Source organism: Lycorma delicatula, chromosome 13, assembly GCF_047948215.1.
Source record: "Lycorma delicatula isolate Av1 chromosome 13, ASM4794821v1, whole genome shotgun sequence".
Classification (NCBI taxonomy): domain Eukaryota; kingdom Metazoa; phylum Arthropoda; class Insecta; order Hemiptera; family Fulgoridae; genus Lycorma; species Lycorma delicatula.
The window spans coordinates 51,707,194-51,732,223 of NC_134467.1; the positions used below are offsets into that span (position 1 = coordinate 51,707,194).

Genomic DNA, 25,030 nt, shown 5'->3' on the forward strand with positions numbered 1-25,030 from the left:
GAGTACCTCTTTGGATCAGGTGCATGAGAAATATCCTAGGACCAATAAGAATACAAGAAAATGGATGCAAATTAAGTAATAAAGATATTTACAGATACAATGAAACCAAGAAAATGTCAGATTCCATCAGAAAATGAAGAGCCAAAATGCAAAATAAGAAAGAGAAATTAATGCAAAATATTGCTTCTGGTCCTGTTGGCCAAACATACAAAAACTTAAAAAAAACTTACATGCTCAAATGAAGTATCAGTTTCAGTCACATGATGTGGTAAAAATAAGCATATCATTTCTGCAACATTATCCTGTTCAGTCTCTAATTTAATAACTTTATTAAGAGGCAAAGCTTCATTAATAAAAGTATTATTTACAGGTCCATTCATTATCTGTAACAAAAAAAAAAAAAAAAAAAAAAAACAGAAACAAAAATTAAAATGAATATTCATAATAAAAAGATATAAAATAGTCTGTTTGTAATAAACACCTCTCCTGTAATTTCTTAATGTTTGTATTTGTATGATGTTTTATGATGGCTTTAATGTGGTTATATTTGATACTAATGCAATCTTTCTTCTTAATGAAAACGATAAAAACAGGCAAATAATATTTACGCACAGATTGACATTTGCGCTACATGTGGGTCACATTAAATCTGTCTGCGAGGCCATATGACACAGCCCTTGGTTCAATGATTCTTTGAATTAGAAGCCACGAGAACTACATATGGCTCACATGCATATCCTTGGAGTAAGGCATCGTGACCCCCGTAGGGCTTGCAACAAAATTCTTTTTATATTGGAAGTGTTGTCACAGCCTCACAGTTAGCTGTACAAACCTTAGCTTTCCAGAAATTTCATGTTGGAAGTGGTGATGACATGATTAATCAAGCTATTTACATATTTGTGAAATAATAAATGCAGTTATGTTTACATTCTGTTGTAATGTAAATAAACAATGTGATATAAGATGATAAACATTGAAATTATTAAACTTACGTTTTTAACATCTTGTTATATTATTTTATAATATTTGAATTTTATTTTTGTGATGGATCAAGTGTCACATGACACTAAAAAATAGCAAATTACAAGAAGTAGTAAAAACTAGAAACATTAAGCTGATGAACCTTAATGTATATACAGGCGATTCAAAATTGGATGGCAATCTCTCAGGACACGATTATATAGCCAAAAATAGGAAAAATAAATTTATGTAAACATAGATCAATTAACGGTCCACTAGCGTGTTTCAGTTAGTGAAAAGTTTAGCCCTGCTTTCTGATTCTTGGGGTATAAACTTGATGCTTCCTAATGGTTTATTGATCAAAGAATTTGAATAAAAGTGGTCCCTCTATCTCACTTAAAACAAGAAAAACAGATGAAAACATTTTATCGGAATTATACTTTTTATTTTGGTTTAGAATAAAATAATTTTTTTAATTTCCCAATAAATAAATAAAAATTCTAGTTAACTTTGTAGAGAATCTACTGTTAGGAAAACTGATGTAAATAACATCTATTACAATTAAACACAAATTTAAGTTCAACTATAATAAAAAACAAAACACACCAACTGGATCTGAAAAATGATACAATTTTAAACAGACTAATTTAATCAAAGTTTTAAACAACATAATGTTGTTTAAAAATAGAAATCTTAACAATAAAAGAAAAAAATAATAAAAAATAGTTTTAAAATAATAAAAATCACATACTTTTTGGTTTTTTCCTAAAAATTATTAATATCAAAACAGTTACTTGATAAATCTGCAAACATTTCTTCAAAGCAGTTGCTCAACGGCAATGGTTGCCCCTCTGTTCAACGCATAGTTCAGCTCAGCAAATCCATGCTAGCTGGGATGACATCTAATAGCACCATTAGTTTTGGTTGAAACAAAACAAATCTACCACTCATCTAGCCAAATATGATACATATCTCCTGTTTACCTCATACTTCTCTTAGAAGAAAAATTTTTAAGTCGCTAGAATGCGTGTCAAATGTGATTTAAAAGGTTAACTGTAAGAACATTTGCATAATTATTTAGTTTTGATTAATACATTGAAATTTCTTTTATGATTTTTGGTGTATTGTGTCATGTGGATTGTTATTTGTAATATACAAAGACTATTCAGTGGTGTGTAATACTTTGTATTGAAAATGTAATATAATTATGCTGTTTTTTGTTAACATTACCACTAACTGGCTGCCATAAATCCAGATCAGATTAGGGATGACTTTGTAAATAATTAACTTGTTCAGAGATAATTTTCAGTTTCAATAAGAATCCAGTACCATTGACAAAATTTGGTACTAAGTTGTTACTGTTTTGCAAATGTGAGCGTCTTGTCAAGATGAATTCCAAAGTATTTTGTAGAATCTGAATTTCATCGAGTATAACAAGGGGACATTTATTCAGAGGGTGAAACATGTACTTTTATTTTTATTAGACCATTGTTCACTATCAGACCATCCATACATTCATTCACCTTACATAAAGTTAAACGAAAAATGTTCGTATTGTTCAGGTGTAATGAGTAACTATTCATAAACAATAACATGTCACACCGTATCAAAACATTACCGAATAAGTAGTGGTGTACGGTACTGCTTGTGAGAGGTGACCTACTGATTCACTTGCTGCAGTGATGTCATCAGTCGCACAAGTGATTACAAAGCTATTACTGAAGAAAGCGACGAGTGGTTAAATAGATTTCGACAAGAGAAGATTTTCCATAGATGAATTGCAATGGGTGTTGGGTAAAATTAACAAAAATAAAATGACACATAGCTCGTATTTGCCAAAAGAAATTGTACTTTAATTAGAAAAAAAACAACTAAACTTTTTCTTAAATCATAACCTTAAAAAAATTAAATGAAATTACAAAATAAACTTACTTAATCCTAAACAGAACTTATACAAGAAATATCAGCTGAATTATAATATAATATTAAATGAGAAATACATAAATATACATTTTTCAAAATAAATCATTTTGAAAATCTACAATTTAACAAAGTCTGAAAACAAGAGAACTTAAAACACCTTTTTTTTACAATTATATACTTATAAACATAACATCAATGTACATAGTGTAACTGGAAAACTGTTGTATTACTGACATATTCTGTAATAATGAAAATTAGCAATGAACAAATGTCATTAACTTAGAAAAATAAACTACAATAATTCCAGTATAAAAAGGAGTTAATTACAATATAATCAAATTGTGAAGTAATCATATAAAAAGAGCTTTATTTTCAAGCTTTCTTGAAAAATATTTGAGTTTCTTAGCCATTCTCATATTATTACTTCTTCTTTCTAATTTGTAAAAATAATATACTTGATTGAGCAAAACAATATTTAACATTGATTAAAATTATTAACAACAGCAAGAATCTAAAACATACAAATTATGTGAAATATAAAAAGTTTGAATAACAAATTTTAGTACTTAAAATAAACAAAGAAACAAAATTATAAATAATTATTGTCAAATGACTATAACTGACTCATTAAAATTGTTATTTTCCAAATGAAATCATCAAAAGGTTGTGCAGTTACAAGAGTCAATGGAGTACAATAGGAAACATTCTTGAAGGACGCTGAAATGTACATAAAATGTTATTAACCAACACATTCATGTTCATTAATGCTTGTGACACATATTTTTTATAATTCTGAAGTAGTATTTAATTACAAGTAGATTTGATAATAACAATAGTTGGCATTAATAGCACATAAAATATGCTACACATGAAAAATAATAACATAACCTTTATCTAAGCCAACTTGCATGACTATACTTGAGTGAAAAAATGGTTTATAAACCAATCTTGAATTTCAAATTCATAAAGTACAATTAGTTGTGTATTTCACTAATTTTACTAATAACAACATGACTGTTTAACATAATAAATGATGAATAATTTTAAATTGCCTTAATCACACATATTTGTAAAAGATGAACTCGTGAATGAAAGTACACATGAATACATACAGTTTATCCTTGGCGTAGTCTGCAATGATTACAGAAAACGTGTGGAATTCAGGAACAAAGACAAAACAAAAATAATTTACAACAAGCAAGCAGACCACTAAAGAAATATGTAAGACTGATAAAATAATTTCCGAATACTCACAAATTGAAGAAATGACATCAGGGCAGACAAAGAGAATTAGACTTCTAGGAACTATGACAACATTGAAATTGGTGAGAATAAAAAACACTGGTAAACAATGGGTGATCACCCACATCAACCCAAAAAAGAGCCCAGACCCAGACAGGGTACCAGGCGTATTATTGAAAGAGCTGACCAAGAAATTACCGTGGACGGTCTTATTGGTTTTGTTTTTAAATAGTTGTAATACAACGATGGGAATATTACATGTGACATTTGCATTGGTGGCTCCTGACTGAGGCAAGAACAATGCTGAGAGATGCCTTTTGCCAAGGTTTTGATGATTTAGTGGTCTGAGTTTATTGCAGAGATTATCAGCATGATGTGGTTTGGCTGAAGGTCCGGCAGTTGCTGCCACCATGCAGCCATAACAATGGATTGGGTCTGTACCTGTACAATGACTTGTTGTCGTCTGGATACGTTACAGTTTTATGTCTATCCATTTCGGCTGTGACTGCCTCGTCACAACAGCTGTTGTCATTGTACCTTCACACTGACACCAGCCACAACTGTCTACACAGTATAGGTTGTATAAAGGGTACGTTGACCAAGAATACCTTAATGTTTCCGCTTTCATCCATGGTATTGGCTGTAACCACAGCTGTATCAGATATGGTTACAGCCTCCATACTGGTTCCACGAGTCAGCAGTTCAAAAGCTTTATGTGCAGGCACTCAAATGAGGTGTGGCTGCACATTATGACGGCATCCATTACACCATTAGTAAGTACTAACAGACTCATAAGTAGTTCAAGATAGGTATGATTAAATAAACAAGATAATGAATGTATTATTTAGTTACAACCATTTATTTACTAACTTTCATACAATATAGTTTTTTTTTATAGTTCATAAGTATTATATTGACAGTCCATTCATCATAATTTAATATTGCCTGATTTAATTCACAATGAATCATACCAACTGCAGAAGTGAAACATAAAATTTTCTTCCTTTATCGAATAAATATTTTCTTGTTTTAATTAACGGTGAAATTTGATAATATTTCTGACATAATTAATCATCTGTTACGTCGTCAGAAATAGACTCTAGTTATTGTTGTAGTATATGATAACTCGTCGGCTGTACATCAAATGATCGGACGTCATGCTCTAGTATTTATACTGTACATTGATTGCATGACATGTATATTTAGTGGATGCCTTCATCTTTGCTTCCTACCGCTATGGTGGGTGAGATAAGAACTAGATAAACACCCTAGTGCTGAGGCAAGTGAGAATCGAACTAGCAATGAAATATGAATATTTCAGAAGCTGAATTTTAGAATTGCATTTTGACTTCATAACTGAGTATTGTATACTTCATGGTCGGCATCATCTAAGCAGTCCGTGTAATCGTTGAAGCTGAGTTCATTTTTTAGGGTTTTCTTGACTACAAGTTTAATATGAAGAAAATAAGAACTATATAGAATGGAAAGAATTACAAGGCTCAGTTGCAATTATATGTATTGAAGCAGACTGAATGAACAAACAGGAGATTTCGCGCCTATATGAGTTAACAGCAAATATGACAGGTGCCAAGAATCAAGTGATAGCTGACACATGCAGTCTGTCTCAATCGCTCTGGCTCGTTGTATTTACTCTCCACCCTCTGCAACTGTGCACAATGCAGTCAAAATCTATCTAAACAATCTCATCATTGGTTATAGTAACAATGCATTATTTCTTACAAATAAAAGTACCCTGTACCATCTGAAATAATACCTTTTCAATAAAGGTTCACTTAGGCCGTTTCAGAACGGTCTTCCTCATTTTGTTTGTTTTGAAGTAGGATGTTCCAGAATGGTGTTACTAATTTTTTTTAAAATTGAATACTTCTTAAAGGTTAATCAAATTTCTTAATGTAAAATTTTTAAAGGTCAAACTCTAATATGGATATTATTAAAATGTCTTTATAAAGTATAACTCTCGTTAAAAGATTTTTGACAAACGTTACAAACAGTTTTTCTCTTTAGTGTGTAAATTAATATGCTTCTTTAAATTAAAAAGACGATTAAAAACCTTTTGGCAGAAATTACAAACATAACTTTTCTCTTTTGTATGAATATTTAAATGTAATTTTAAAGTAGAATTTTGATTAAAAGACTTCTGACAAAAGTTACAAACATAATTTTTCTCTTTTGTATGAATATTAAGATGTTTCTTTAGACTAGAAGGACAGTTCAAAACTTTTTGGCAGAAGTTACAAACATAACTTTTCTCTTTAGTATGAATATTTAAATGTGATTTTAAATTATAACTTTGACTAAAAGACTTTTGACAAAAGTTACAAATATAATTTTTCTCTTTTGTATGAATATTAAGATGTGCCTTTAAACTGTCTTTACAATTAAATGACTTTTGACAAAAATTACAAATATAATTTTTCTCCTTAGTGTGGATATTTAAATGCAATTTTAAAGTAGAACTTCGATTAAAAGACTTCTGACAAAAGGTACAAATATAAGTTTTCTCCTTCGTATGAATATTTAAATGTAATTTTAAAGTAAAGCTTGAATTAAAAGACTTCTGACAAAAATTACAAACATAATTTTTCTCTTTTGAATGAATATTAAGATGTGTCTTTAAACTTTTTTCAAAATTAAATGACTTTTGACAAAAGTTACAAATATAATTTTTCTCCTTAGTATGAATATTTAAATGTAATTTTAAAGTAGAACTTTGATTAAAAGACTTCTGACAAAAGTTACAAACATAATTTTTCTCTTTGGTATGAATATTAAGGTGTGTCTTTAAATTTTCTTTACGATTAAATGACTTTTGACAAAAGTTGCAAACATAGATTTTCTCTTTTGTATGAATATTAAGATGTTTCTTTAAACTAGAAGGACGAATCAAAACCTTTTGGCAGAAGTTACAAACACAACTCTTTTCTTTTGTATGAATTTTTAAATGTAATTTTAAATTAGAACTATGGCTAAAAGACTTCTGACAAAAGTTACAAATATAACTTTTCTCTGCATTATGTATAACAAGGTGCGTATTTAAATCATTATCATGAATAAAAGACTTTTGACAAAAATTACTATTATTATTTTTCTCTTTAGCCTGAAAGTTAATGTCCCTCTTTAGGTAACATTTGCATCTGAATCTTTCATTGCAATATTCACAAACCAACTTCTTTTCTTTCTGGATAGGTAACTTGTTTTCACTACTTATATTCTCGATTAAATTTTCTTCTGTCGTTACATCATCATATGCACACTTACATTCAATGGATTTTTCTTTTATAACTCCATCACGTAGAGAATTATTTACGTGTCTCTTACAAGTAATACAATTCTTGGTACTTTCTTTGATGGTTCCTTTATCGATAGTAACCTGTAAAATTAAAAATAACTAATAATTACAATTGAAAATGAAAGGGACAAATCAAAAGTCAATGTCTGATTATGATGGAACAAAAATGGCATCGGTCTGATTTTTCATGGAACCCACTGCTGCAGGGACATGTACCTTGACATGCTCGAGAACGTTGCTATTCCTCAGTTCCCTGCAGGAATCAGTTTCCAACACGATGCTGCTCCATCACACTTTTACAGAGATGTTACCATGTTGCTGAACAATGCTTCCCCAGATATTGGATCGGATGAGGTCACATGGAATTTTTTTTTTACCCCTTTGGAATTTTTTGCTTGGGGTTTTATTAAAGGTTATAATGAACAAAAATTTGAGATCTGAATGACTTAAAACAAAAAATTGTTGAAGGTATCAATAATCTAACCTGGAGAGTTAGATTATCGTCTAGACATCTGCCGAGCTATAAAAGGTGCACACATTGAAGTTAGGTTAGTCAACTTCAATGGCTAAACAATAATCTAACTCTAGATTATTGTTTAGCCATCTGCTGAAGACAATTTTTTGTTTTAAATCATCCAAATCTCAAACTTTTGTTTGTTACAACTTGTAATAAAACCCCAAGCAAAATAACCTACATTAAAACTAGTTGCTGTGTTTATTAAAAAAAAATTATTAAATTATATTAAATGGTTCTCTTATAAGCTGTACTTTTGGATATTTTTAGTCCTGACACCCTGTAGATTACAGTATATATATATATATGATCAAACTAAGCAAACTTATTTGCAATATATAATTACAATAATATAATTCTATACTATTAATATATAAGATTAGGATTAGAGAATAATAAATAAAATAAAAATTACACTTACTGCTTACTTTTTTAAATTCTTACAAATTAGCACTTTTATGGTGTGTACCTTTTCATTAATGTATTAAAATTGATATATCTGATTAATCCTTTTGCACCACAAAAACGTTAATATGTAAATATATATTTAATTTAGTAAAATTAATTACTTTTTTCATTATATTTGTTCAAATCTTCCTCAGTACTAATTATATCAAAGACAAAAGTTAACTTTTGTCTTAGCTATCCCCCAACAGTACAGAATCCAAAAACATTTTTTATCTTGTATCTTTGCTTCTCCAATTTTTTCATTAACAGTGCATTCGAGGGTTTCACTCATCATTGGTTAATTAAAAAAAGTTTAACCAATTATGACAGAAACCCTTGAAATGGCTATTAATGTAAAAATTGGAGAAGCACTGAGAAAATAAGAAATATTGTAGGATCTGTACTGTTGGTGGAAAGCTAAGTTTTACTTTTGTCTTTGGTAAATATATATATATATATTTTTTTCATTTATATATATATACACATACAAAGGGTGAACTACTTAAAAACCAAACTGAAAAAGCAGTTATTTGAGTGTCACCATTAACAATGTTTCTATTAGCATCATTATTGATCATGTATGTAACTACTCTAATCTACTGTTGTCAGTTGTGAACTACTCGTGCAACAGTGCAATAAATCTTGTTCCTGGAGTTGTGTTTTTCTTAAAAAAGAAAAAAATTGATGGATCAAGAAACAGGTAACTATAGTGGAAGCTATTCAGTGTTTTGGAATCCTTTCAAGGAATACATAAAATATTTGCCGAAAAATTTCTGAATGTCAGTATCCCAGCAAAGAGTAGCATATACAATTTGGTTACAAAATGGCATACAATGGGGGTTGATTTCAAATTATGAAATGAAATAGATGACCTTCCATTAAGAATCCAGAAGTCACAGCCGATATTCAAAGAAATTCTGTCTGTCCAAAAGATTTATAAATTAGTTATCACAATGAGCAGAGTAAAATGCACATATTTCTTTAAAATTCTTCACGATTTTAATTGTACCACGTAACAACTTATGAGAACAAACTGAAACATCTCAATTAATGAAGATAGGTTCTCAAAAACAGATAGATCCGATATTATATTTTTTGTCAAATGAAGCACGGTTTCATTTATCTAGGGTAGTGAATGAAAATTCTCATATGTTTGAGTTTTCATGATGAGAAAATCAGTGTACAGTGTGCTGCCCTGGTAATCGTATAATGATCGACGGTGGGGGGGGGAGGCAACCTTTTTTTACTGTACTGTCAATACAAAAGTGTTCTGTGCAATTTTCAAAGAATTCTACTATTGATTAACAGACAGATTGTGAAAAAACTACAGCTAATTCCAACAAGATGAAGAAACAATCTGTTGCACATAAAACAATTCATTAGCACACTTTCACGCAACTTTTACTGTGAGTAGAGGATAGTAGCCTAATTGTTCCCCAGATTTATCTAAGCGCAATTTTTTTCCTTTAGGTTATTTAAAGGATTATAGTTTATAAATCGAACTACTATACTATCCATAACTGAAGGCAAACGTTCACAATAAAAAACTAAGGTCATTGACAACATTTTGAATCAGGCGACTCTCAATATAATTACTTTAGCATTGCCACATCAACTGCACAGGGTGCTCACATTGAATATGTTTTGAAAAATTTGGTAAATATTAAGTTTTCCTAATGTAAATACAGAATTAAATTTTATTTTATTTTCATTTCATAAATAAAACTTTGTCATAAATGTGTTTAATCTGTATCGAGTCGGTTTTAAATCGCTTGCCAGAAAAATATTGAAATATGACAACCAAATGCAATTAATAACAAATCACCTAGAACATACTAAAACGTAAACTCTTTCAACAAGTTAAAATAAACACATTTTAATTATCACTGAAATTTCAAAACAACACCTTTTCCCTCACACATTAACCATTTATCATTCGCACACACCTAAATAAGTCTTTCTTTTTTTTCCTGTTTAGCCTCCGGTAACTACCGTTTAGATAATACTTCAGAGGATGAATGAGGATGATATGTATGAGTGTAAATGAAGTGTAGTCTTGTACATTCTCAGTTGGACCATTCCTGAGATGTGTGGTTAATTGAAACCCGACCACCAAAGAACACCGGTATCCACGATCTAGTATTCAAATCCGTGTAAAAATAACTGGCTTTACTAAGGCTTGAACGCTGTAACTCTCGACTTCCAAATCAGCTGATTTGGGAAGACGTGTTCACCACTAGACCAACCCGATGGTACCTAAATAAGTCTGTATTAATTAAACAGAACTAAATATACATATATACACAGCAATGAAACTCACAAGACAAATCATGTTTGTTGCAATACATAATAATAATAATACAACTTACATGACTCTGATAAAATCCTATCTCTTCTTCTATCTTCACTGTGTGTAAATACTTATCATGTATTTGAAGTTCACTGGTTTTTATATTACAATTAAGCTGTGATGAAACTTCGTCATTCAATGAGATCTCAGATTCCTTAAAAAACAAAATAATATATATATATATATATATATATAGCAAAACCCTAACAAAATATAGAAACTAATATTCAATAAATAATTTTTTTTATTCTGACAACTTAATATTATATATATCACATCATCATAAAATAAATAAAATATTAATACAAAAAAAAATTATAAGATAAAAAATAGATGTGATTAAAGTATATATTAATTGTTTATACAAAACACATGAAACAATGTTGAGGTAAATATAAAAACATAAAAAATTACAAAAAGATAATTCACAATTCAGAGGGCGCTAATGGAAATTATTTTTGAGCAAATATTTATATACATTTTGACCAAACTGCAGATGAATTGTCCTTTTTCTTGTAATTAGTATTATTTAAAAATTTATCAACAGAGGAATGTTATTTCCGTAAAAAGAAAATTATTTAATGTATTTTAAATAAACTGATGGGAATGGGAAGATTTTTCAAATAGTTCAGAAATCAGAAGTACAATAAGCCCTTTCTTGTAAGATGAAGTATTGTGTTAAGTTAAATGAAAGCAGTACTGTTGTCTAGTTCAGTTTAGAGGATATATTGTTATCTTTTAAGAATAAGTGACAATTTTTTTAGCAAAGATCAAATTTTCATAATGTAAGCATTAGATAATGATCTAACATTCCAATTTTGTATCTCAAAAACCCGAACTGACTTTTGGAGGGAGTGTCAAGATTTGATATACCTTATACAGGAATATATATAGGCATAATAAACGTTTCATACCTGTATTCTTGCTACCGACAGTAAAAAAAAATCAATCCCTACCAGTCAGCATACAGGACAAGAATAAATGATTGTAACTGTTTTATTATCATAGTCATTGTTTCCTGCCAATCTCTGCGGCAGAGTTGCAACATCTCAATCTTTCATCAGGAGTTACTGGGTTTGAATCCCAGTCACGCACATCATGTTCCATAAGCTAAAAAATTCAATACCATCTATCAGTAACTGTAAGCCTGTTGTTACTGTAGAAATAAAGATTAATAAATAGTAAATGATTATAAAATGCTATCTAATATTTTTATATTTTGCATAATTTTTCTATCTTTGTTAAAGTGTGTATAAATTATGAATATTATTCAGAATAACAAATATACACCATATTTTTCTAAATTTCTTAATGATTATTACTATATTACCATGTAACTCTAAAAAATTTCTTATAGATATATAATCAGCTGTTTAAAAATTAATACAGCTTACAGGAAATTAACGAAACTGAAATATTCAAACACCCAGGAGAAATGATTGAAGTCAACATATCTGAAAAAAAAGCCATTAAGTTAAAAATCAGTAAAATGGAACTAGCCTATCAATTAACTAAGAACACCCGAAGTAAAAACTGATTGCTAAACTAAGGCACTATGTGTAGTCATATGATCAGAAGCTGAACGTCTGACATTTGACAATAAATTTCTAATCGATAAATTCAAAAAAAAAAAAAACACAAAGAATACTCAAAAGAAAAGTCTTACAGCCCATCAAAGACAGAAAAGAAGACACATAATGAACTTTACATGAACATGGAGAAAATATCGGATTTAATCAAAAAAAGAAGAATCGCCTTCTGCGTTAGCTACAAAGAATGAACCCTAACAGGGTATTTACACTCTTTAAAAATCTAAAAACTAATAACCCCTGAACCGGACAAACTGAAAGATTTAAAGAAGAAATGAAAATAATACATGAAGACTACAAAGAATATTTACTCCAAGAAAGAGTTTCAAAATATCTCACATTTCCAGGAAAAAAAAACCGTGAAATAAATATTTTTTACCTGGACAAAAGAAAAAAATATAAAATATCGGAAAATTATGAAGATAGGATAGAAAAAGAAACAGAAAAATTGAAATAACAAGTACATAAAAGAAATTTAATTGAACAAGCGGAGATTAAAACTACAATTCAACCAAACATAAATCATGTAAACTTGACACCATTGATATTAATACAGTTATTTAACCCTCTTACCGGTTTCTGGCAAAATAATTCGTCACTACCCTGATAAAAATTTCTCTTGGAATAATTCATCAACCACTTTTTTGCTGAAAAGAGCTACTGACGACATAATTTGTCAATATAAATTCACCTGTTTTATGAGGTACTGTAATGTGTGCAAGTCTATTTCCATTTTTACTATAATTTAATGGTGAAGTGCTAGTAGCGTATTTTCCCTATTCTATATGTCTTGTTTTGTATCGTTATGATCAGCTGTTACTATGTATTTTTTTTCATTGTTTTTGTTGTTCCATAAGTTGCATTTCAGTTAGTTTTATTTCTTTGTGTTATTTATTGCTTTCATAATTTTGCTATTATTTTCATGTAATTTTCAGTAATATTTATACTTCCAACTGTTTGTGTCTGAGGATGTGATGTACATAAATAATAACTAACAGAGTTGTTTACTACAATCTCCCTTCAGTAATTTTTTATGTGAGTAACTACCTTCTTGTTATTATTTGAATTACTTACTAGTGTTTTACAATGTTACTGATATAACAATTAGATAATGTAAGTGATATTTATTAGTTCAATATAGCATGATCATCACGAGTAAATGACAGTGATGTAATTGAACTTTTAAATGATTAAGCTGATAGTGATTCTCATTTTCTGAGAGATATTACAGGTGGCGAACATGATGAAGAACATAATTTACAGCCTCCTGATCAGATAGGTAAAAGAACTCTAACATCTACTGGTAAAAAAAAAGACAAAACATTAGTCTTCGAATGGCTTACTTATGATGTGACTACAAAGCTTTGCAAAGCTCAAATATTTATAGGTACTCCAGGAACAAACTTCCCAATTTATGACTGTAACAATATATATATTCTTTATTCTGGTTATTTTTAACTGATAAATTAGTTGATATGATATGATAAATAGTTTTAATGAAGCAGACTAATCTTTATGTCAAAATTTTCTTAAAAAAAAAAAAATACTAACCAGTTTTTGAGGTTTCACCTGTGGAAACCGCCAACTGATATTGATGAGATGCTTTTGTTTCTAGTTGTATATATGCTATGAGGAATTTGTTGGAAGCCACAAATCGAAAGACATTTATACAAACAAGCCCCGTTCTATTCATGGATTTGGAAAAAATTTTACCCCATAAAAGGGACAAACTACTGTCATGTTTCCTGTGTTTTACTGACGATAATAAAACTAGCCCATCTCCAAAAAATAAAACCGATTATTGACTGAGCACCTTAAAAACAGATTCAGAGAAATAAAAAATTTAATAATATGAAAAAAAATTTGTGGTTGATGAAAGTTTACTGCTGCGGAGGTAGGCTAAGCTTTATTCAGTTTATAAGAATAAAATGGAACACTCTGTTATTTCAGAGTCAGAAACAGGCTATATTTATAATAGCCTGATAGTTTATGCACGTGCACACACAAATTGCAATAATCCAAATCATGACTACACCACTATTATCATGACTCTTTTAGAATCTAGTAACCTGTTAGACAAACCGTTGCTGTACTCACAGACAATTATTATTGCAGCCCTGAACTTGCTCTGGCTTTGAGCGAGCGAAATACAAACTCAGTGGATACTGTCAAAAAATACAGGCACGGTATTCCAAAAAATATACTGCAAAACAAATTAAATAAAAATTAAATTCATGCAGTGTATGTGTGTGTGTGTGAGTGATAAGGAGGAAAAAAATGATGAAGTGTCAAGATAAATGGCTTGTATGAAAACTGAACAATTAGATTGGGCAGAACTAGTATGGAAAGTAAAGAAGGCAATGGTTCAAAATATTGTTAGTGATTATAATAATTTTAAAGATGGAGTTAATAGAGCGGTTCAAATGCAGAGCATATTCCTACTCAAAAGAAAATCAGTAAAAGTGTGGTATAAAAACAGTTCTGCCAACTTTTAAATATAACTTTATTCAACACTCTACCTTTATAAAAGAAAAGTGGTGGCAAGTATACTCCTCTTCAATTCAGAAAAGCCCTTATTGAGCAAATTGTTGAATAGGAGACGATCATCTCAGACGCCATGAATGACATTTCCCGTCATATATTCCAGATATAGAAAAAAAAACCTACACCAGTAAGAATATATGTTGTTTATTTTGCAAACAACATAAGAAAGATATCATGATATTGCTGTGAAAATGATTTTGGTCTTTGCGCTGTCCCTTCTTTTAGAAATTTCCACACTAAGAAGGAAAACAAATATATTTCTCAAAACATTATCATATTACAAAAACATTAAAAACTCATTTAAAAAAAGAAAAGATTAACTAGTTTTAAATTAAAATATAGTAACAGTTCTGTAAATTGGCAAATGTGAATTTTGTTGTTATTGTGTGATCGTGTGATCTTGAACTCTGACTGTCTAAATTCAAAAATATTTGGACTATTTTCATAAAAAAATAATTTATAGCAGTTTTTAATCTAAAGTGTTAATTTGTATCATACGTGTTTTTTTACAGTGATAAAAATATACACAGAAACATGTATATTCACATCCTTCAGTCATCATCATGTCAACTTAGTTCACAAGATGATGTTGATATCTAGGACGCAAAAGTGTAGTCTTGTACAGACTCAGGCTGATCATTCCTAAGAAGTGTGGTTAAATGAACCACCAAAGTATAATGGTATCCACTCTTTAGCTTTTAAGTTCATAAAAAAGCAACTAACTTTTACCAGGATTTGAACCTGAGAACATTCAACTTCAAAAATCAGCTGTTAAAACATAGATTTGGAAAATACATTAACCACACAGCCTGATGGGATAAATAAATAAATATATATATATGTGTTAAATGAACAAAAATTACATATTAGGTAATTATAATGAAAAAATAATACAGTGGGATGCCAATTTTCCATTGTACAATTTACATTTACATTGTACATATGTATGTTCCAAATTTTTTTTAATTTTACTGAAATACCATTTATTTAGTTTTACTGTTGTGTTAACCGTTAAACATGAGAATGATATGCGCAATATAAATGATAAAAACTTTTAAAATATCCTTTTCTATTATTCAGATTTGGCCTTGCAAAGGTCCATCTGGATAATTGGTGTTCCACAGTAGCCAATATGTAATACACCCTTACCACTTTATTTTCAACTTTAAAATTTTCTGATTTAACCGCACTGGTCTCTTCAATCGCTAAAGGATCTTTTTCAATGTTACCATTATTAATATCAAGCGGTTCCTCTTTCAGCTGTAGTAAATCTACTTCCTGTAATAAAAAACAAAAAATGAATGCTACACAGCAAAATATTTTATAACTTTTTTGTATAATTTAGAAAATAAAAATAAATTACATTTCTAATTCACTTACCATACACATTAAGTCGAACCACAGTTAAACTATTATTAGGTGGCTTTAGTGCCAGGTATGGGGAAAACCTAGAAAATGATTCTTTTGCTAAATGTTATCATCCAAATTTAATGGTAAAAAATGCTGCTTCTCACCTTACAAATTTTTCTACAAATTGTCATCTTTTACAATCAAATAATTTTTTAAACTGTTGCGGTAATTTTATCTCTAAGCCTATTTATGTTAGATCTAGAGTAAGACAAGGCGTACATTTGAGTTCTCCAGTTTTGCTAATATTTATAAATTACATTAGTTTAATTATCCGCTATTCACATTATTAAATTAAATAAATAAATTTTAATATTTACCACACTTACCAAATACCAATCACCCAGCCTTTGCTTTAGGACAAAAATGGACAATTAGGCCTTAACAACAAAGACAACTGGAAAATTCTAACAAGTACTTGGAAAAATTATTAAACTACCAAAAACCCGAGGTATGATTTCAATTCCAAAATCCAGCAACGTCAAAAATGAAAAATCCAAACCATATAATTAAATAAAAATAGAAAAAGTCATTCAGAAATTAAAAAAACAAGGTAGCAGGTAATAGCTTGATGGCAGCAGAATTAGAGAATCATGAAATACACTACTAAATAAAACTGGGTCTGAAATTGAAAGGAATTGGAACTAACTGCTTAGCCTTTGTTGATGACATTACAATTTTTTTTTTGGAGAACCTCAAAAAGTCAGCAGAACAATAAACTCCCTAAAATAAATTGCAGGGTAAATACGGCTAAAATTTTCTTTCAAAAAGGCAGAATTCATGACCAACCAAGATTCCCTCAAGTTCCTAAAGACGAAATATGGAAAAATCATAAAGAATAAATTTAAATATATGGGAGTAAAATCAAAATTAATGGTTTAGATAAAGAAGCCAATCAAGCAAGAATGAGAAAAATAAAACTACCCTACCAACAAAAGATATTTTCAACAAAAAGAACATCTCTATAGACATCAATATCAGGCACTAAAATTTGGTAATCAAAGCAGAAGACCTGTTTGCATCAGATGCATCCTAAATTTGCAATCAGATATAAATAAATCCAATGAAAAAAAAAAAAGAAAGTATGAGAAGTCTGAGAAAAATCCTAGGACTAGTAATACAAGATAGATGCAAATTAAGGAGTAATAGATATTTACAAATTCAGTGAAAGAGAAAATGTCACATTCCATTGTAAAACAGATCTTCAACCAGATTTACAGCAAAAAAAAAAAAAAATGGAAATAATAGATTTTAGTGTTTCTAAATGAAATAAAAATATTTGAAGAAGACAGTACAATACAGAACAATGTTCAGAAAACTAGTAAAGATTTTAAGAATTTAAAAGCGAGGGAGAAAAAAACATTTGATCAGAAGAGAGAAGGCAAAAATAAAGTAATAGAATGACAAAGTGTTGGAAAACCAGTTAAGAAAATACATATCAGAAAGAAAAATGAAAGCAAAATATTGCTTTCATGGACCTCAGTCGGCCAAACATAAAAAAAAAATTAAAAAACTTACATGCTCGGATGATGTATCAGTTTCAGTCATCTGATGTGGTAAAAAAAAACATATCATTTCTGCTACATTATCCTGTTCAGTCTCTAATTTAATATTTTTATTAAGATGCACAGTTTCATTAATAAAAGTATTATTTATAGGCCCATTCATTATCTGTAAAAAAATTCAAAAAAGCAGATACTAAAATTAAAATAAATATCCATAAAAAGAAAAAATACATATATAAAAAAGACTGTTCATAAACACCTCTCTTGTAATTCCATAATGATTGTTCTTGGTTTATGTTTTATAGTGACTTGAACGAGGTTATATTTGATATTGAAACAAGCTTTCTTCTTAACGAAAGAGATAACAACAGACGAATAATATTAACACACTGATTGTAATGGGTGCCATATGTAGCTCACATTTATCTGTGAGGCCATGTGACACGGCCTTTGACTGAGTGATTCTTTGAATTGGAGGTCATATGAACTACATATCACTCATATGGATATCCTTACAAGAAGGCATTGTGAACCTTATAGGGCTTGTAACAGAATTCTTTTTATATTGGAAGTGTAGTCACAGCCTCACAGTTAGCTGTACAATCCTTAGCTTTCCAAAAATTTCATTCTGGCAGAAGTGATGAGATGATGAATCCGACTGTTTGTATATGTGTGAAACAATAAATGCAGTTAAGTTTACATTCTGTTTTAATGTAATTAAACATGATAAACATCAAAATTATTTAAATGAAGTTTTTAACATCTTGTTATATTATTCTATATTTGAATTTTGCTTTTGTGACTGATTAAGTGTCATAACAAGTGGCAAATTACAAGAACTGCTAAAACCTAGAACTGTTAAGTAAATGAACCTCACTATACAGGCGATTCCAAATTGCTAACATTCTCTCGAGAAGAGATGATTCTATAGTCTAAAATAAGAAAAAAGTTCATATAAACTATAAAAAGTTTCATTAGAGAGTTTCAGCTCATGAATCATGAAATATTTAGCTCCCTCTGTAAAATTAAACTATACTAAAATTTTTAAGTAGAAATTGGGGGTTAAATTTGTGGTTTAATTAGATTTTCTGATCTAAGAAAGTAAATAAAAATAATCCTAGACCTCTATCTCACTTAGATTTGAAGAAAAACACGGTAAAACACAAAAATGTTTGTAAAAAAATAAAACTTTTTTTAGATTCGTAAAATAATTTTGTTAATCTACCAAAAACAAAGAAAAATTTCTATTAACTTTGTACAGAATTTAATTCTGAGAAAATTGATGTAAATAACATCGATTAAAATTAAACACATATTTGAAAAATTCAAATTTAATTACAAAGAGAACACACTAACAGGTCGAAAAAGTGATACAAGTTTTAACAGAACAATTTACATATAAATGCTGAAAATTATAAAGGTAAATTTGAAAAACATCCTTTTAAAACAAATCAAAAATTTTTATTTTTTCATAGGTTGGCAATAACAGCTTATCAACAATTAAGTTTAGTGTCTAGCATTTGAATATTCATTTGAGTATTTGTGCTGTTATTGTCGGGTCAGTCATTCATTCATAATGGGTAATACCACAAATTTGTTTTCATTTGGAGAGTTGATGGATATGTTGTTAATTTATGGTAAAGTAAATAAAGATGTTATGGGTGCTAGGTATGAATACTGGAAAAATTATCCAGATCAAAGAATACCAGATCATAAAACATTTGAAACTTTGGAAAGATGAATTCGGGGAACAGGTATGCTAAAACCACAATGATTGAAAACGCTGCTGTGGTTGAAAATATGCAAATAAGTTACTTAAATCATTCAAACATGTTTAATTATCCGATGCCAAGTTGAAAGCCGTCATTTTGTATTTAATGGAAGAACCCCCTCTGATTACTATACAAAAAGGGTATTAATAAATTCCATTGTAAGCAGACTGACTGCCTGCCCACCCCTTGTTAGGTGAAGTTTTCATATTTATAATCAATTCAAGTGATCTCTCAAAACTTTTTATAATTGATACATCCCATTTTAGAATAAATATTTTTTTTTAACATGTCCACAATAGTAACAGTTACCGAAAATGGGGAAAAAATACTAATTTACCATTAATCGGATTAAATAGAATAAAAAAAAGAAACAAACAATGCAAGCTTGTTTAGATATATAAATTCCAATAACCACAAGTTTATGGAACTTCTATTTATAATATTTGTCCTGTTTGTGAAACAGATTCGTAATATTTATGTGTACATTTTGTTTCCTGACATCTTCATTCTACATCATGTTACACTTTGCTTACAAGCATGTTATACATTTCAAATTTTATAGTAAATTTTAGATTTAATAAGTAAACTTTTAATTAAAGCCAAGTGACCAACCCATTAAGTCTCCTAGCACCGTTACGGAGATGGTAGCACTCACTTTAGCAGACATACATTTATTCAATTATCATTTATAACAACAAATTACCTGTTACATCTTAAAAACTAATTAACAAGAAGAACTAATTGTAAAGGAATATTAATATTTATGTACAATATTCATATGTTTTATATACCAGTTTCATATATTACTTATAATTCTAATTTTTGTATAATGGTATTTGATTTCAGAGGCTTTTTAATAGAATCGATAGTTTGTGATATTATTAAGTAAGCATATGTATTTAGTTTAATGTGGAAATGTTTTTGTTTTTGTGTTTTTGCTCCTGTGTCAAAATAAATAGTTTTTTTGTAACCAATCTCCATTTATTTTAATAAGTTTTTGTGATATAGTAGCATGACGAGCAGATTTCGGTTATTAAAACGTTAGATGGAAAATAGACATGAGGGTTGGGTTTTTCCAAATTATGAGTTTTGGGTTATCAAGCAATGTGGTGTTGTTTCTTCTACATCAAGTTGGGGATCTATAGACGAGACTTTTATTTCAATGAAAATTAAAAAAACTTATAGACATATTACTGTGGAGACATGTTTGGAGCAAGATAAATTTTTCAAGTTGTCAATGGAATCCTTATGAAGCCTGAGACTGGAAGTGTTGATTATCAGAAGAAACTGGTAGATGGAACAAAAGTAAATGGAACAAAGAAAAGAACTATTCTTTCTTTAAACAGAACTCTCTTTTAAGGGTAGCTAGTTGCATCGTTGCCCGCAAAGTATGGTTGAAATTAAAACAAATCTGTCACTCATCTTGCCACATACAATGAAGTTCAAATGAAAATGACACACTTAGGCAAAACATTAGATGAGATTAGCTGTCATGGTTATTTCCCCTTCTACTGAGAAAGCTTATGCTGTCTCAGAAAAGCCTGGTTTGTTGCAAGAACTAAAGATTGGGACATCAAAATATGAAATACATATAATTATTTCTGAACGACCGTGGAATTGAAATTTGATGTGACAGTGAATTCTGTAAAGGCTGTGTCTGGGAAAAATCATACAATGTCATTTGGTAAAAGATAAAAAAGGTTATTTTTGGCTAATGAACTGGTGTAAGCTGATGTCTATGTTACCATAGAGGTAAATTATATTTACAATCACAGACACTATTTACTTTTAAATATGATCATACAAGTTTCAGAACAATTTACATTTTGAGAAAGGCTGAAGTGAAGTAGAATTGGACTTATTTTATTGAAATGAATTGAAATTATTATTGAAACACAAGCTAGACTAGAATTGGAAGTGCTTCCCACTGGCAGCGGCAAGGAATATGATAATACGAGTGTTCAGAAATACACTCAAGAATTGGTCTCAGGCATTCTATGATGGCATCTTATATTACACAACAATCTGGTGTAGCTGAGAGAGAAAACATAATCATTTGTGAGATGGCAAGATCGTGGTTGCGTTGCAAGATCCTGGTTGCTTTCTGCACTCCCATCTACCCAAATCACTCATAGGTGAAGCATGAAGTGCACAGTCCTTTCTGCTACATATACATTAAATACAACAGCACCGATGAAAAGTGAAAGAAAGGGCCCTATTGAGTTGTTTCTGAAAGAGAAGTGAATATCAATCAAGAATTTTTGAAACTGAATGTTTTGCTTGGATTACAGACCAGAAAGGAAGAAAATTTTATGGAAAATGATGAAAAGGGTATATAGTTGGATATGCAGACTACGGTTATAGAATTTAGTTTTTGAACAAAGTAAAATGCTGTCTGCAGGGATATTAAGTTCAGACTGGAAACATTACATGAATCTAACTCATAATTTTTCTAACATACCAAGTAAAGACCTTACAGAAAAATCTAACAACTAGAAGATGAGTTGATTCCTGAAGAAGAATCAACAGATGAAAATTTGATTCCTCATGCAGTAAGAGATAATGAATATAAATACCATTTAATTAACCAGGGACAAATAAAGAAACCTTCCAGGTATCAAGAGGAAGAGTATTTTTCCTTTTCCATGAAACACCTTCAAATTATAAAGAGGTTTGCACAGTGACAGCTTCTGAATTGAAGAAAGTGATAGATGAAGAAATAAATCCATTCTCTTCATCAGAATCAAACATGGCAGCTAGAGAAAAACCCTCCAGATTGTCAAGGGTGGATGGGTGTTAGCTGTGAACACTGATTCGAATGACATCATTAAATATAAAGCAAGACTAGTTGCTAAGGGCTATAGTCAACATCCAGTGATTGGTTATTTTGACATTCATCCCCGTTTCCAGCTTAAATACAGTCACATTTTTAGCTTTGAATTTAAAGCTGTTTTTGATGTGAAGATTTCCTCAATGGAAAACTAAACAAGAATGTGTTCATGTGATAACATCAAGCATATAAGATTGAACAAAAAAAGTGAACAAATTATGAAAAAGTTCATATGGCCTTAAACAAGCTTCAAAATGTTGGTATAAATACCTAACAGGCTTCTTATAGCAGTGTGGTCTACAAGAAAACAAGACTGATCCTTGCACGTATCACAGTACAAAAATTGTGGTAATTTTTCATGTTGATGACGGTCTTATAAATCCTTCTTCAAAGATCATAAGCCTAATTACAAAGTTAAATTCTTGATTTGAATTAAAATCTCATGAAGTGGAACATTTTATCTTGGGATAAAGATTACTGTAATTGGCAAATTTTTAGAGATGGACCAGTCTGTATATGCAAAGCTAATTCTACAAAAATAGATGGGTTTAGCAACTGTAAACCTTTATTTTTATCACTTGAACTTTCTTGGACTCTCCTCTAATCTCCAATGGAGAACATTACAGGGAAATGGCTGGAAACTTAAAATTGTTTAGTTTTAGGCACAACACCAGACTTAAGTTTTGCCTTGAATACTGCTTCTGAAGCACAGGGTCCAACAATAAAGACCCATTTTAATTTGGTAAAAAGAACTTTAGATATCTGAAATCTATTTCTGAAGATGGCATTAGATATGGTAAAATAACCAGCAGACAAATTGAAGCGTACAGTAATGTCGATTAAGTTAATGACAAAGTCACTCGAAGATCGACCAGTGGAACTTAAAATATTGTGGTAGACCAGTTGTGTGGAAAAGTAAATTACAGAAATGTGGATCACTCTTTCTTGGAAGTTGAATATGTTGCTGAAAAAGAGGCAACCAAATGGTTGGTTTGGCTTGACATCAAGTTAAAGGGTACACTTTGTGTCAATTCAACGCAAATTCTCTTAATAGATAATCTGAGGGGTGATATATTTACAAAAGGACTATAATCTGCTTAAATGAATGAAGATTCTCATGAGTATGAACATTAAATGTGAATTATAGACTTCTGAGAGCTTGAATTACAAATTTTTTCATTTGTTGAGAGTCACAACAGTTTTTTGTAACTAACCTCTGTTTATTTTAGTTAGTTTTACCTGACACATATCAAAAAATTTACATTTGCTATAAGTTATCATCAACCTGATGTGTTTTCGATTAATTACAACTTGAAAGCTTCAACAGTCTATTACAAAACTGTCAACTATCAAATTTCTTTTTTATTAGTATCAGAAAATAACCCACAGGGTTGGTCTAGTGGTTAAACTCGTCATCGCAAATCAGCTGATTTCGAAGTCGAGTTCTTAAGTTCAAATCCTAGTAAGGGCAGTTACTTTCACACAGGTTTGAAAATGAATCGTGGATACCGGTGTTCTTTGGTGGTTGGGTTTCAATTAACTACACATCTCAGAAATGGTCGACTTTACACTGAACAAGACTAAACTTCATTTACGTTCATACAACATTTTCACGCATCCTCTGAAGTAATCCGTACAGTGGTTCCACAGGCTAGAGAGAAAAAGAGAGTACTGGAAAATAATAAATACGAAATAAGTATTGTAATTCCAGTTCAATATGAAGAAAATTACTATTTACAAATTAATAATAATAATGTGTCAACAAATTATATTGAAATTTTTTGACCTTGCTTAAATTAACGATTTTACATCACAAGATAAAGTCCACACTATCGATTTTTCTATTAAAAAAAAAATCAAAATTAAATTCTATTAATTTATATTAGAATAATTTAAAATTACTTACTTAGATAAACAAATGAGAACCCAAACAATAAATAATACTGAAATTAGGATATAGATCTTTAAGTAATAACCCTGTCACACAAATAGTAGGCGTGTTGATCAATGATGCCAACACATGCAATTTTTTACTTCAATCTATGATGTATGTTGGAAAAATATATATTTATTTATTCGTTATTATACAGCAGACTTAATAAACAATTTTTCACTTAATGAACATTTAAATTTAAATGTTCATTTGCATTAAATCAATTGATTTAATGCAAAAAATAGTGACTTTATTGAAATTTTCATAAAATTGTTGGAAGCGATTGTTATTTATTAAAAACAATTTAAACGATTTTTTTAATTAAATTATTTTTAAAAAATGCTCCGACATTTAATAATAATAGTAATAATGGTTTTGTTGAACGTAAAAGTAATAAACACAAAAAAAACAAGCGTATTTCAACATAAAAATTCAAACAACATTTTCGTTAATAAATTAAACAAACCAGTAATCATTTTTCATTACTTTATAGATTCTGATCGTTGACGATCGGCGATGATATTAATTAAAATAAAAACTTCGGTAACGACAAACTGATCCAAATTATATATTTTTTATAAAAACATACTTTAAATATTTCATAAGTAATTAGTTACTTTTTTTTACGTTGGTGGAGGATAAATGTAAAAGGCCAGTACAGATTGCTTGATCAGGCATCTGGCCAACGCGCGATAGTGAAGCAC

At 29.7% G+C, this 25,030-nt stretch overlaps 1 protein-coding gene across 2 annotated transcripts; it reads right to left on the bottom strand.

The window, feature by feature from the left end:
* Positions 1-2,786: 2,786 nt before the first annotated feature.
* On the bottom strand, positions 2,787-24,391 carry LOC142333836 (uncharacterized). Of its 2 annotated transcripts, XM_075381393.1 has the most exons (6): positions 24,300-24,391; positions 17,805-17,957; positions 16,029-16,157; positions 10,766-10,900; positions 7,405-7,516; positions 2,787-3,600 (listed from the first exon to the last, which is right to left on the bottom strand). In XM_075381393.1, the coding sequence occupies exons 2-6, from the start codon at positions 17,952-17,954 to the stop codon at positions 3,497-3,499; spliced, it is 630 nt and encodes a 209-aa protein (XP_075237508.1). In that variant the 5' UTR covers positions 17,955-17,957; positions 24,300-24,391; the 3' UTR covers positions 2,787-3,496. The 2 variants fall into 2 exon arrangements, with proteins under 2 accessions (XP_075237508.1, XP_075237507.1); XM_075381392.1 differs by having other exon boundaries at positions 2,787-7,516.
* Between the last annotated feature and the right edge of the window lie 639 nt (positions 24,392-25,030).